General features: G+C 38.8%; 1 protein-coding gene across 1 annotated transcript; it reads right to left on the bottom strand.

The window, feature by feature from the left end:
• Positions 1-7146: 7146 nt before the first annotated feature.
• On the bottom strand, positions 7147-12865 carry LOC121135317 (killer cell immunoglobulin-like receptor 3DL1). The gene is made up of 4 exons (XM_040733841.1): positions 12568-12865; positions 11145-11450; positions 8043-8336; positions 7147-7193 (listed from the first exon to the last, which is right to left on the bottom strand). Exons 1-4 carry the CDS (start codon positions 12863-12865, stop codon positions 7147-7149), a joined length of 945 nt encoding a protein of 314 aa, XP_040589775.1.
• Between the last annotated feature and the right edge of the window lie 892 nt (positions 12866-13757).

Below are 13757 nucleotides of genomic sequence, written 5' to 3'. Positions count from 1 at the left end.
AAGAGCTCTCCCCTGTTCAGATCAGCTGTCTCCCAGCAAAGCACTCTTAACTGCCAGCTTTATTCTTAGCGCTTTTGGAACCCATCACTGTCAGTCTGTATTTTCACAGGGTGGATAGTCAGACCTGGGTCTTATTTAGGTCGTCTGGATTTTCTACCAAATCCACAACCCTTTAAGAAGACACAATCTGTCTTTGAAACCTGGCCAGTTTACATATGTCAACTTTTGTACCCCACAATGCCTGAGAATATTTTCTGTTTTTTGAAGACAATTTAGAGGTCAAATCATTAGGTCAAATATGGTATGTGTGAAAAGAAATTAGTCACCAAGAAAAATTAATACGTAGGTGGTATTTTTCATGTCATTTTACTCTACTGTCATTTAAGTACATCATTGATTTATCAAATTAATTCAATAGTAACTGATAGAATTCAGATGGACAAATGTATCAGGAGTGCCTGATTCGTAGAAAACCTAAGACATAAAGAGCAGGGCAGCCTCTCTTTTAATGGCTGGGTATCTTGTTTCAAAGCAAATTGTAGAGAATCCTGGGTCTTAATGGGTCTTTTGACATTGCTACAACACTTCACCAAGCTAATAGTGAAGCTATTGAAGTAGAACTCAAGTCACCTCAGTCCTACCTTATGTATGACACTGTATCTCCCAGGGATGTTAGGCCAGTTTTTGTGAAAAAATAAGTATAGAACTCAGAGTTTTGATCAAAATGTGCATTTGGCTGTTTTATTTCTCTAGTGTTCTATCTATCTGTTTGTCTGTCTGTCTGTCTCTCTATCTATCTTGTATTTTTCTATCATCAACTTATCCATTTGTCATCTATCATCTGCCTGTCATCTATTCATCTATTTATCTGTCATTTATTTACCTCTGTACTTATAATACTATCAAATCAATCAATCAATCAATCAATCAATCTATCTATCTGTCTATCCATCTATCATCCATTTATCTATCATCTACTTAACTATCATCCCTCTAATATCTCTCATCTTCTATTCTGCAAAGTGTTATGTCAACTTCACATAAAATACTAGTTTTATCTCAAGGGAGGGAACCTTGATTGAGGAAATACCTCCATGATATCTAGCTGTGATTTCATTACATATGGATGGGACACATTCAGCCCATTTTTGGTGGTGCCATGCTTGAGCTGTTGGCCATCGGTTGTATAAGAAATAAGGTTGAGTAAGTGATGAGGAACAAGTCAGTAAGCATCACCCATCCATGGTGTCTGCATCTGTCCTTTCTCTATGTTCCTGTTCTGTATGAGTTCTTGTCCTGACCTCCTTTGATGAACACCAATATGATATTTTAAGTCAAATATGCCCTTTCTCCTCAAATTCCTTCTTGGTTATGGTATTTCATTTCAGCAATAGAAATGCTAAGTAATAATTTTTCTACCTTTCATCAAATCATCCATTATCAATCATTTCCATTTACCAGTATTTCAAATAAACAATGTCATTTTTAAAGTGTATGTAGGAAGAGTGTTCCAAGAAACAAATTATTTTTTGCCTTTTTCCTCTTTTTTTTAATTTAAATCAGAAACAAGTTTGCTTCACACGTCAATCCCAGATCCCGCTCCCTCCCTTCCTTTCCTGCTCCCCTTCAACCATCCCCTAAACCCTTCCCCAATCCCTATTTCACTCTCCAAGAAGGGTGAGGCCCTTCATGGGGGCTCTCAAAAATCTGTCACATGATCCAGGGCAGGGCCTTAGCTCTTTCCCATGTATCCAGGCAGAGATATCATCCCTCCACATAGAACGGGCTCCCAAAGTACATCTGGATGACAGGGCTAAATGCTTATCTGTTGCCTTAGGCCCCAAAGAATACTGAGGCCTTCTCACTGACACCCATATTCATGGTGTCTGGATCAGTCTCATGCTGACCTCTCAGTTACCAGTCTGTGGTCTATGATCTCTACCTTGTAGAAACAATTTTTTTCCTAGAGATAATTTAAACAGAAGGCCTCTGGCTTCTCATGTACATAGAAAGTGCGAGAAAGGTCAACATAGGACTAATGCATGCAGGTCAACACGGGGCCGGCAATGTAACCCCTTGACATTGGGAAATGTCTTGGGAGCCTCTCGTGGGCCCCAATATCAAATTCAGTTGAATCATTCCCTGCCAGCATTGGAGTAACTCATCCATAGAACAATTAAAATTCTTAATTCCTGTTGTTAAAAACAACACTACTTTGTATGTGATCAAAGATATCTTCAGTAGACAAAGAAAAAAATTTCAGGAGAGACCAGAAAAGAAGCACTTTGGCAAACTTCTTTAAATGAGGAGAGACCCAAGGTAAAAATACAAATAAAAAGCATTGAAATTATAGGTTTATTGGACACAGGTGAAAATGTAAAATAGTTTCACCAAAATCTTGAAATCTTGTTTGGTGTCTCCAGGCAGTCCATATTCTACTTCTAGAGATTGGAACTTTATCTCAGGTAAAACAATGTACAATATGGCTTATTTATATAATGACAAGAAAGACATATAGGAAACTTAAATTCATACGTGGCTGACATAGCAATTCATTTATGATGATGAGATTTATTTAAGCAATGGAAATCACAGATTACCATTCCTCTAATCTCAGAAACAAGCCATAAACTAAAGAATTATTTGGAAAATATATTAGTGGTATTATAAAGAAAATGCACAATAACCTTTCTGCAATTTGTGTTGTTGAATTTTAACTTTAAGTCCTGGTGATCCAACAAGATATAGCCTGTTAGTCCAATTTTTCTGCATCTGTAGATATTTGCTTTGTAACTGAGTCTGTGGTCATTTTTAGAGAATGCTCCATTGGGTGCTGAGAAGAAGGTGTAATCTTTTGTTTTTGGGTCGAATATTTCATATATTCCTTTAAACCCAATGAGTTAAACCGTCTATTCTATCTCTTTTCTTTTAATTGTCTGGTATTCCTGTCCAGTGGCGACTGTGGCATATTATAATCTTCCACAATTAGTGTGTATAGTTTAATGTGCAATTTAAGCTTTAATGGTATTCCTTCCATGGATGTGGGAGCACTTATATTTGGGGCATATATATTTAGTATTGAGACTTCTTCTTGCTGTATTTCTCCTGTGATGAATATGAAATATCCTTCATCTCTTTTGATTACCTTTAGCTTTATGTCTTTGTTGTTACATGTTATGATAAGTACCACAGCTTGATTCATAGGTCCATTTGAATGGAAAATGTTTTTGCATCCCTTTGCTCTAAGAAAATGCCTATCTTTGAAGTTGAAGTGAGTTTCTTCTATTTATCAGAAGGGTGGATCCTATTTTGTATTCATTCTGTTAGCTTGTGTCTTTTTAAAGGCTAGTTGAGTACATTGATATTAAGGGATATCATTGACAAGTGATTGTTGATTACCGTTATGTTTTTGGTGGTGGCGGTATGTGTGTGTGGTTCCTTTCTTTAAGATTTGCTGATGTGGGATTATTTACTGCCTGTGCTTTCCTGGGTACATCTAACCCTGTTTTGTTGGAGTTTTCTTTCTAATGTTTTCTATAGGCCTGGATTTGTGGATAGCTATTTTTTAATTATGACTTTATCATTGAATATCTGGTTGTCTCCATCTATGATAATGAACTGTTTGCTGGATACAGTAGTTTAGCTCTCCCACATGTGTCCAGGCAGAGACAGCATCCCTCCACATATAATGGGCTCCCAAATTCCATCTGGATGACAGGGCTAAATGTTTATCTGTTGCCTTAGGCCCCAAAGAATACTGAGGTCTCCTCACTGACAGCCATATTCATGGTGTCTGGATCAGTATCATGCTGACCTATCAGTTATTAATTAGATTAATGAGAAAAACTCTGTTTTTTAGCTAATTCTTCCATTTAAGAATTCCCAGTTGTCTCATCAAACTGCTGATAACTACAGTGAAAAGTGAGTTGTACAGGTCCGGTCAAAGAACACAGGAAATGAATAGCATTGCTGAGGACAACTTCAGCTGTGTGTACCTATGAGCTGACAGTGGTTGCCCAAACAGAGAGGGTCCAGGGGAAGCATTGCTACAGACAATGTTTTTTCTCAGCATAATTTGAACAGAAAACACCTCCCTTCTGTATTATGCAGAAGCTGTGACAAAGGCAGGCATTGGACTAATGAATGTAGATCAACAAGAGACATTCAAAGTTACATTTTACTGTCAGTAGACTCCTTGAGTGTTCACATACAGGCTCCCATGTCAAATTCAGTTCAGTAGTTTCCTGTAACCATGGAGGAAACTCCTTCCCAGAGCAATTAAAGAAACTAATGCCTATTGTCAGAAACCATACAGCTCTGGATGATATAAAAGCTATAGAAGACATTAAAATTTAGGATATAATGGAAAACCTCATTCAGATTTATCTTTGAGTATTGAAAAACTGTACCAAAATTATAGACATTGTCTCCAGATTCCAGCTGTTTTTTCTCTGCATCCATCAGTCTTTTCTGAATAAAGGGTCATAGTCTCCAAAAAAGCCATTCTCAGATCTTTCTTTGAGAACTTGTGAGGTACAGACAATCTTCCATTTCAGCTTATCATTTCATAAGTTCCGTGCACTATATGGTTTCCATGGAAAATTCCTTGGGCATATATGAAGTGGGAGTGATTCAATATTTGAAAATCATTTGGTCTAGTTCTGTGTGTGTCACCTCCTGCATTTATGTCTTCAGGATTCTAAAAAGTGGTACATATTAGGTCATGTTGCATGCACATATTCTTGCAGAGTATGAGGGCAGTAGACTGAATGAGACAGGGTGGGCTCAGAAGGACCTGTCTTTTCTGGGTTATTTGAACGACAATCTCTTGGTCCACAGGTGCTGTATTTGTAGGGAACAAGAATAATTAAAAACATTCACGGAATCACGTCAGCTGTCTCATCCTAAATAACAACATATTAACGAGAGAGATGATAAAACCCAAGGTTTCTCTTCTAGTACACAGCATAGCCAGTTGTTCTGCATCTCTATGTTCCAAATCCCATCTCATCCTTACTCTAGGATATTATTTTCTTTTCACCATTCTCTCTCTCTGCCCGCAAGTATTTCTTATAAAATGTTCTCCTAAATTTAATCTGCTTTGAGTATGAATATATGATGAATAATTAATTACTGCTCTGCATGCTGAGGGAAAGTTCAATGGCTCCATTGTTCTCTCTAGAAGGCCCCCTTCCACCAGTGGTCTTGTCCGGAGTAAGTAAAAGGATACCACATACCTCTATTCCTTCATGTTTATTGTCTCTCTCTTCAGATGACACTCAGTGTCTTCTTCTCTATACTTATTTCTTTTGGCATAATACCAAGAATAAACAATGATGATGAGGAAAAAAGTTATAATGAAAAGTGACAGTCTCATAAGAATATGCAGGAACACTTGGTTATCTGATGGAAGATGTGAATTTAATAAGACAAGTTAGGCACACTGCAGTAAATTGCTTTATTGATTGATAAATAATCAATATAATATTTCTTTAGAAAAAGATTATACTATGCAATATAATATAATCCTACCATGTAATATAGTATTATTACTATTTTATGCTAAATGATCACTGTATTAAAGTGACTCCTAATGTTTTTTTTCTGAGACCCATATGTTAATTCTTCGCTCAACCCCAGCAGGAAAGATTTTATTTCCAATAGTTGGTTATGAATGCATGTTCCCATGCTTAGCAACAATGCAAAGAATGAGACTATGTAATGAATAGGTCTAAATGGGATATTAGTATCAAATTCTCTTCTTCACAGTCTCAGTGTTCATTGTGAAAGGCATGGGCCATAACGGCTTAAAGAAGCTAAAGCAAACTACAAACAGTGTTCCCTGGACACAACTCTGCATTTGCATCTATGAACTCCCAACCATTTGTGACAGCAGGAACAATACTAATAAAATTCAAATCAGACTAAATGCCAACATGCAGATGGGAGTTGGACATGAAGTAATACACTATCCAAGACTCTATAGGCACATTGTAACATATAGTTTGGCCCACTATTGTGCATGGCTGGGGCATGTACAGAGGGAGGAATAAAAGACTGAACAGCAGATTTCTCACTCTCTTTCGGCTTCCTGTTCAGTGGCAGAAAACTATTCAACTCATCTGGGTTGCTTGTTTTTCTCTTGTGAGCAATTTGTACAATAAACAGTTATCTATACCCTCAACTAGCATGCCATCAGCATGTGATATCTGGGAGATGGAGACTTATTTGTAAGAGAGTTGCTACTCTCTAGTGGGAAGACACACATTCCTGAATAGATGTGCATCACAAATTCAACTTAATGGATAAAGAAGACCACACAGTTTGGTGGATGGGCCCCGGAGGAGATGGGGAAGTGATGGAGGTTATCAAATCACATTGTTTGAGATTCTGAAAGAACTGATACAATACATTAATAAGAATAGGAACTTGGAAGGCATATGTCATATGACTATGTGTTCTTTATTTTCTCAAGTGAAATTCATAGAATACATTTAATATGTACTATACATGGTAGGAATGGAGGTAAGGAATCCTTCCAAAATATCCTAGGCTCTTCTACTGTCTGTAGTACATACAGCTAGACTTTCTATGGCTCCAGGGAATAAAATCCAGGATGGACAATTCCTTCATATTCTATGATTCACAATGCAGGGGATGGTACTATTACAAATTCATTGTTAATCTGCAGCCTTCCTGAATACTGCCTGGTGGGATCACCATGAATTCTTAAATTTTATCTCTAACACCTTCTATTTCATGTGACTTGTACAGGATTGTTCTGTCTCATCACCATCCTGCCTCTATCAGGAAATTGCAGGACACACACACACACACACACACACACACACACACACACACACACACACGTCAAAAGGTCCCTGATGTCCTCTGGTAGCTTCTTATGAGACTTCCTGTCCATCATAACGATGGTGGTTCTCATATATTAGGACTTCATTACTCCCAAGATATGAGGAGTCCCTACAGGATTCATGCTGCCCCTAAATATCTTCTGATTTTGCATATATTTAGAATGAGAGAAGATGCTTGATGAGGCTAAGATTAAAGATGTGTGAGGAAGCTTGCACAGCACATGACTTCAGTAGACTTTAGTGCCAACAGTTTTAAATAAAGAAGAGGAATAATTTACTTACTAGTTTTGGAGTCTGGTTCTGGACATGAAGTGTAATTTCCTAGAGAATGGAAACAAAAGAAGGACAGAGGTGGTCAAAGATATTGTCTGTCTTCCTCTAATGGACAGTCCTATCAGGTTGTCAGTGACCAGCATCTATTTAACCCCTTACTTCTGCGTGCCTGTGTTATAGGATACCTTTATTTGGTTTTCTTAGTAGATGTTACTGTCCTTGGATGTCAAGTTGTGATCAGACAATAGGAATACTGTGGAGAGATCTATGGGATAGAGATATCAGTTGGGCTGCTCCATGTCTGCTCTGCCCAACTGACCCCAACTTCATCCATTATGGGGCTCTGCTGACCATTTTCTATAACTGCCTGTATACAAGATATTTATGTGGGTCTGGCCAAGCTAGGTAAAGATTGTTTGGGAAACTCCTCTGTATCATTTTATCATCTGATAAACTCACTCCATCTGTTTTAAAAGAAATTTTAACTGAATGTAATGATATCCCTTCCCTCTCCAGTTCATTTCTCTGGATCCTCCCAGATATCCTTCCTCTACATTTTCCCACACCCACCCCACTCTTAAGTCAATAGCATCTTTTACATTGACTATTATTATTGTATGTGATATAGGTTGTGTATATATCGATACATACAATATTTTACGTATACGGTTGTTTTGAGTACGTTCTTTTAATACCCACATATTTGTGTATACAGGTATATGTGTGCAATATATGTTATGCACACACACAAATATATACATATGTATATATAAAATATATTTATTTACTTCAAATGGACACATGGCAATACTTGCCTCTATCTCACTCTCATTAGTAAGATGGTTCTCAGTCATGGCTTTAGGTTTTTTTAAGTCACAAGACATGAGATATGTATACCTGTGGCAGGAAGGTACAAAGAGTCACTTGGGGATGACCAAACATGGGAAGAATTCCTGAAAGAGCCATAGCACCTATAGTTGCCTGCCTGGATCACAGGCCCAAGAAAGAAATTGGCCTGAAATAGCCCATTGTGATTCTCCACGGCAGGCAGCCCATGTCCCTGAGACACCTGCTCCCTGGACAGATGGAACATGTCAAACTGATGATCAGAGATGCAAGCCAAGGTCATGTTTTCCCCTGACATCACCACAGTGCCCATCAGGACTGCCAGAGAAGGTTTCTTGTATAAGCCTGGAAAAAAAGAGCAGAGACAATTAGGGGGCAGTTCCTTACTGGTGTTCATTCACGTCTCAGAGTTCTTTCTCCATGCTTACATTGCTGTGATATTTCTCTCTGCCCCACCGTTACCTCTACTTTGCCTACCTCCTTATGTCTTCCCTCCCTCTTTCCTTCTCTCTTACCGAGTCTCAGAGCACAGTTCTGTAACCATGCATTTTACCCCAGTTTTGCTTTTTGACAGTAATGGCTCTCTATGAATTGGTTCATTCCACCTGCCTCTTTAAGTTTGTTTTTATTAACATATACTATATTTATACAGCAGTTAAATTCATTATGAAATATAAAGTTGCATGTATAATGTATTTTTATTAAACATTTTGAAATAAAAGTCCAGTTGCAACATTTTATTGCCTCATTTTCTTTAAGTGTTGTGACATATGTATTTATATGTTTAATCATGATCATATTATGCTGTTATTCTCTCTTGTCCATCATCCTCCACTGATTTCGTTCTTTTACCCAATTTTTCTTCTTTATCTTTTCATTCAGTCCAAATGTTTTGCCAATCGGCGTGCTTAGTTAGAGATATTTATTTATTTTTATTTTTTTTGCAAGGAAACGTTTCCTTTTTATATTTTTCACTTTATTGTTTTAATTTTAAATAGCCTGCTTCACATGCCAATACCAGGTCCTCATCCCTCCCCTCCTCCCGCACTCCCCACCATTCCCCCCAGCATCCCACCCAATTGCCACTTCCTTCCACATAGGGGATATCTAGAGTCTGTCATTTCACTGGGAAACAGAAACTTCATTTAGTGGCTGATCGAAGAAGAGACAGACTCCCTTGGTTAAGTACTGAGCTGAATTCAAGAAAGCCAGTAACAGAGAGGGAGGACTGATGATCAAAGGGATTAAGACTGGGCTGGTTTAACCCCCAGAAACAGCTGACCAGACAAAGGTTAACTCTTGAATCCCAGGCATCAGCCTGGGACTCCAGCATGGGACTGATCAAGACCCCCTGAATCTGGGTGTCAGTGAGGGGGCCTAGGTAATCTATTGAGCCTTGGGCAGCAGATCAGTACCCATCCCAAGTATAAACACGGACTTTGGACTCCCATAGAACAATGTGAGGTGCACTCTCACCCTGAACTCTTGGGGAAGGGTCTAGGCCCTGCCCTATATGAAATGACAGACTATGGACACCCCCATGGAGGGCCTCACCCTCCCTGGGGGAATGAAGGGATAACGGGGGGGATGGGGGGAGGGCACGGGAGGAGGGGAGGGGGAGGGAAAGGGAGAGGGACCTGGAACTGACTTGTGAAGCAACCTTGTTTCTTATCTAAATTTAAAATGGAAAATAATAAAAAAAAGAAAATGAAAAAAAAAACAAATGGACTTCGTATGTCCATAACACAAAGAGATATTTATTTTTTAAATTGGAATACAAAGTAAATGACTTCATTAAGAGATCCTTATTCTCTTCATTTTGCTCATGGTAATTTTTTTATGGTAGTTATTGGAAGCCAGCACAGGAATCTGTGTCAAGGGCAAATTAAGAAGCAGGAACAGGGTGTGCGGAGCAGCACACTGGTTGGTGCTGAATCCCCTACATTGTACCACCTTTGCTGGTCCTTACTCCATGCTTCATTCTCTCTTTCTTGGCATATCTATCCCACCGCTTTCAACACCCTCCATGTTAATCTCCTTCCCTTCCTGATCAGTTTCTGATTCGACAACTTATATCTCCACCATCCTATGTATATTAAAAATCTAGAATCTTACTTCTAAGTCATTCATTTTCTAACTTGCCTCTTTTTCATTCATATCTATGCTAGTGAATGTCTCTTTTCAAAGCGCAGAATATTCCATGAACGTGTATGTTCCCAAGAACACGGGCAATGATGGTCTTCCTTCCCTTGTTCCTCTTAGTGTGTGTACTGCTCAAGTGTAATCTGTCATCTGTCTCCCTATCTTTGCTTCTAAATATCCAATAATTGCCATTATTTGCCCATCTCTAATTTCAAATCTTCCATTCAAGCTAAAGACTTTTTGCAATTTTTCCCTTCCCACCTATGCCATGCTTAGTGTTTCCACAGGTATTTCTGTCTCCAAGTCTTTCTTGCAGTCACCCTGTATGACTCAATATTTGTATATTTTTTCATATCTCTGCAATACTTATGCCTGCCAATCCCAGGGGGAACCGCTGTAGGGTGTTTTTCTTCCATCGTGGAATGTCTGAATAATTTTGGAACAAGTATTTACAATTGTTTGGAAATGTAGAAGATGTACAGTGATTGGTGCTCTACTCAATTTCCCAGGGCTATTCTATTCTTTAATAAAAAATGGTCAAAGACAAGAATGTAAAACTGTCAAAAGGACAGAAACTCTGTGTGTGCCAACTACAGCAAGGCTTCGGGACTCATGAAGAACCAGTCTAACTCAGCAGATACATTCTGGCCACACATGATATCAATTTTTCTCTGGTAGATGTCTTTTAGAGTTAGAAGCAAACAAAATTCTGACCTTCTTTCGATACCGAATACTAGCAAGGGCTTCATTGTCTGATTATTATCAAGCTCATGAAGTCACCCTTTCTCTTTACCTCTAGTTAAGATTCCTTTTACCTCCCTGTATCAGTGATTTACATTAAAACAAATGATTTGTCCTTGTGTCTACACTTTCATTGTCTATGTCAGTAATGTACTCATGAAGACTACCTTTCTGATCTCCACAGTCATCTTCCCTATGACCTCCCAGTATTTCTGTATAATAACTGCTCTGCATCACAGAGAAGATGATGAGCAGGTGACACCCTCTTACCTGTGATCACGATGTCAACAGGGTCACTGGATTCAGACCACTCATACGGTGTGTGATTGTAAGAACCATAACAGGTGTAAGTCCCAGCGTGAGCAGGTGTTGTGGGTCCTATTGAGAAGCTGGCATGGGACCCCCCATGATGGGATTCTGCAGAATGCTGGAAGGATTCATTGATTATTTTCTTGCTTTGTAAAGTCAAAATGAAGATGTCAAACACAATCTCTGAGTGACACTTCAGGGTCATCTTCTCTCCTGAATTTACCAGGTTAGTATGTGGGACAAAGAGGAAAGGCTTCCTGTAGACTCCTAGAAATAAAGAGATTGCAAGAAACATGACTCCAGTCTATGTATCCCTGAAAACGAATGCTTTCCCACTTAAATTGTCCTTCCTGTCTGTGTCCCAGTGTCCTTTTCTGTATACACAGACTCGTCCATCTTTTTCTGACTATATCCTGCTTATTGGGCTTTGGCAGCAGAACGATATTTTCCCATTGACTTGCTGTGAGAATGTTTCTTCTGAATCTGTCTACCATAGCCACCATGCCCCTTTTAAAATTTGAGGAATGCAGATAGTATGGCAAGCTTTATGCCATGCTCATTCAAGTGTCTTTTTAATCCCATTTTGGAATAAATATAAACCATGGCATGATAAAACAATTAGGAATGAAGGTAGGTACTAGTGAAACTCTTCTGATCTTCTCCATGGATCAAAGTTCTATAAGGCATTCGTGATCCGACACTTCAGATTTGCTTCCTGACAACATGATTCATTACCAACCTGACTTTACTGCTCTCTGTGCAGTCCTTTCCTGGTTCTTAATTTGCCTTTGAGAAAGATTCCTGTATTAGTTTCCAATGAGTACCATAACAAATTGTCACAAATGTGATCTTTCAAAAGGGCACAATGGACATCAGAACTCTGAAACAAGCCTAATATTATAAATCAGGTATAGGCAGTGACATGTTACTTAGAAAATTTCCTAGGTAAGTGTTCATTGCTTTTTTGCCTTTTAGCTTCTAGAGGCATCATGCATTTTTTCAGCACTGGCGTCGTTCGTCCATTGCCAGAATTAGAAATAGGGTGTACCCCCATTATTCTTAGTTCTGCCACTAATGAAATTTCCTCATTTTGTTATATGAACCCTGGTGATTCTGCAGACCCAGTACAAATAAGGACATTCTCCCATCCTGATGTCATCCTGTTAGTACCTGAATTCTCCTTTCAAATCCACTTTTTCCCTGACTTGACCCTTATTACCTCTTCCTTAACACCCATGAAGTCTTAGGAATGGAAAGAGCATGTCTAATTTTCTGTGTTGAATATTCCTTTACAATATTGAGACTCTGGCTAAAATCTGTTCTGAAAATTCTAACATGAGGAGAATTGGGACAATGAAATTACGCTTCAAACATGATCACTGACCTGAGATTATGATTTTCAAAGGGTTACTGTGTAATGAGAGGTCATTAGGGTTTTGATGATAGGGATTATAGCATCTGTAGGTTCCTCCATGTGCTGGTGTCACAGGGCCCAAGAGAATGCTCTTCTGGAATATTCTTTCATGGACCTGAGGAATAAAATCTCCAAGTTCCTTGTGCAGCTGGAACAAGTCAGACTCTCTATGAGAGTCACATCGAAGCTCCACATGCTGTCCCAGTGCAACAACAGGGCTTGGCCAGGCAGACAGTGAATATTTGTGATGGCTTCCTTGAGAAATCATACAGAAAATGATTTAATGATCTTCCTTCATTCCTGAGAGTTAAGCTTCCAATTTTTAATTCTTCAGGTAGCTTTAGAACAATTTACTCTGAATTGAAACATCCCTGTTTCAATGTGAGAAGCTGGAAAGCTCAGGGCAATCAGTAGGTAAACAAACATAAGTACTAGGAAGCTAAAATTCACCAGATTCCTGCTCTATAGAAACACTAAGCTACTGGGCGTTCTGAATTCCAAGATGAGATATCTGAGACCTGTCTAGCTGCCTACAAGAAGAGCAGAGGGCTCTAGGGGCTTTAATGATAATCAACCACATTAAGTTGTGCTTTCCAATCGAATTGGAAATCCGGGTATTAACCCACACACGTATGAACATCTGATCTTTGACAAAGAAGCTAAAAATATACAATGGAATAAAGAAAGCATCTTCAACAAATGGTGCTGGCATAATTGGAGACTGGCATGTAGAAGAATGCGGATCGATCCATGTTTATCGCCATGCACAAAACTTAAGTCCAAACGGATCAAAGACCTCAACATAAATCCAGCCACACTGAACCTCTTAGAAGAGAAAGTGGTTGGTACCCTTGAACGAATTGGTACAGGAGACAGCTTCCTGAACATAACACCAGTAGCACAGACAGTGAGATCAACAATTAATAAATGGGACCTACTGAAACTGAGAAGCTTCTGTAAGGCAAAGGACACAGTCAGCAAGACAAAAAGGCAGCCCACAGAATGGGAAAAAATATTCACTAATCCCACATCTGACAGAGGGTTGATATACAAAATTTACAAAGAACTCAAGAAGCAAGTCTCCAAAACACCAAAGGACCCTATTAAAAAGTGGACTGCAGAACTAAATAGAGAGTTTTCAATAGAGGAGTCTAAAATGG

Source organism: Mesocricetus auratus, unplaced genomic scaffold (genome assembly GCF_017639785.1).
Source record: "Mesocricetus auratus isolate SY011 unplaced genomic scaffold, BCM_Maur_2.0 Super-Scaffold_100037, whole genome shotgun sequence".
NCBI lineage: Eukaryota > Metazoa > Chordata > Mammalia > Rodentia > Cricetidae > Mesocricetus > Mesocricetus auratus.
Note: the sequence above shows the minus strand (reverse complement) of the source record. Positions and strands in the feature narration are given on the sequence as shown.

What these genes read in the sequence shown, in the direction of transcription:
- LOC121135317 (XM_040733841.1), bottom strand. Translation starts at nt 12,865, where the DNA reads ATGATTTCTCAAGGAAGCCATCACAAATATTCACTGTCTGCCTGGCCA. An exon ending in TGTTGACATCGTGATCACAG is followed by an intron (nt 8,337 to 11,144) that starts GTAAGAGGGTGT and finishes CTTTTTTTCCAG; the next exon opens with GCTTATACAAGAAACCTTCT. An exon ending in TTTGTACCTTCCTGCCACAG is followed by an intron (nt 7,194 to 8,042) that starts GTATACATATCT and finishes TCCATTCTCTAG; the next exon opens with GAAATTACACTTCATGTCCA.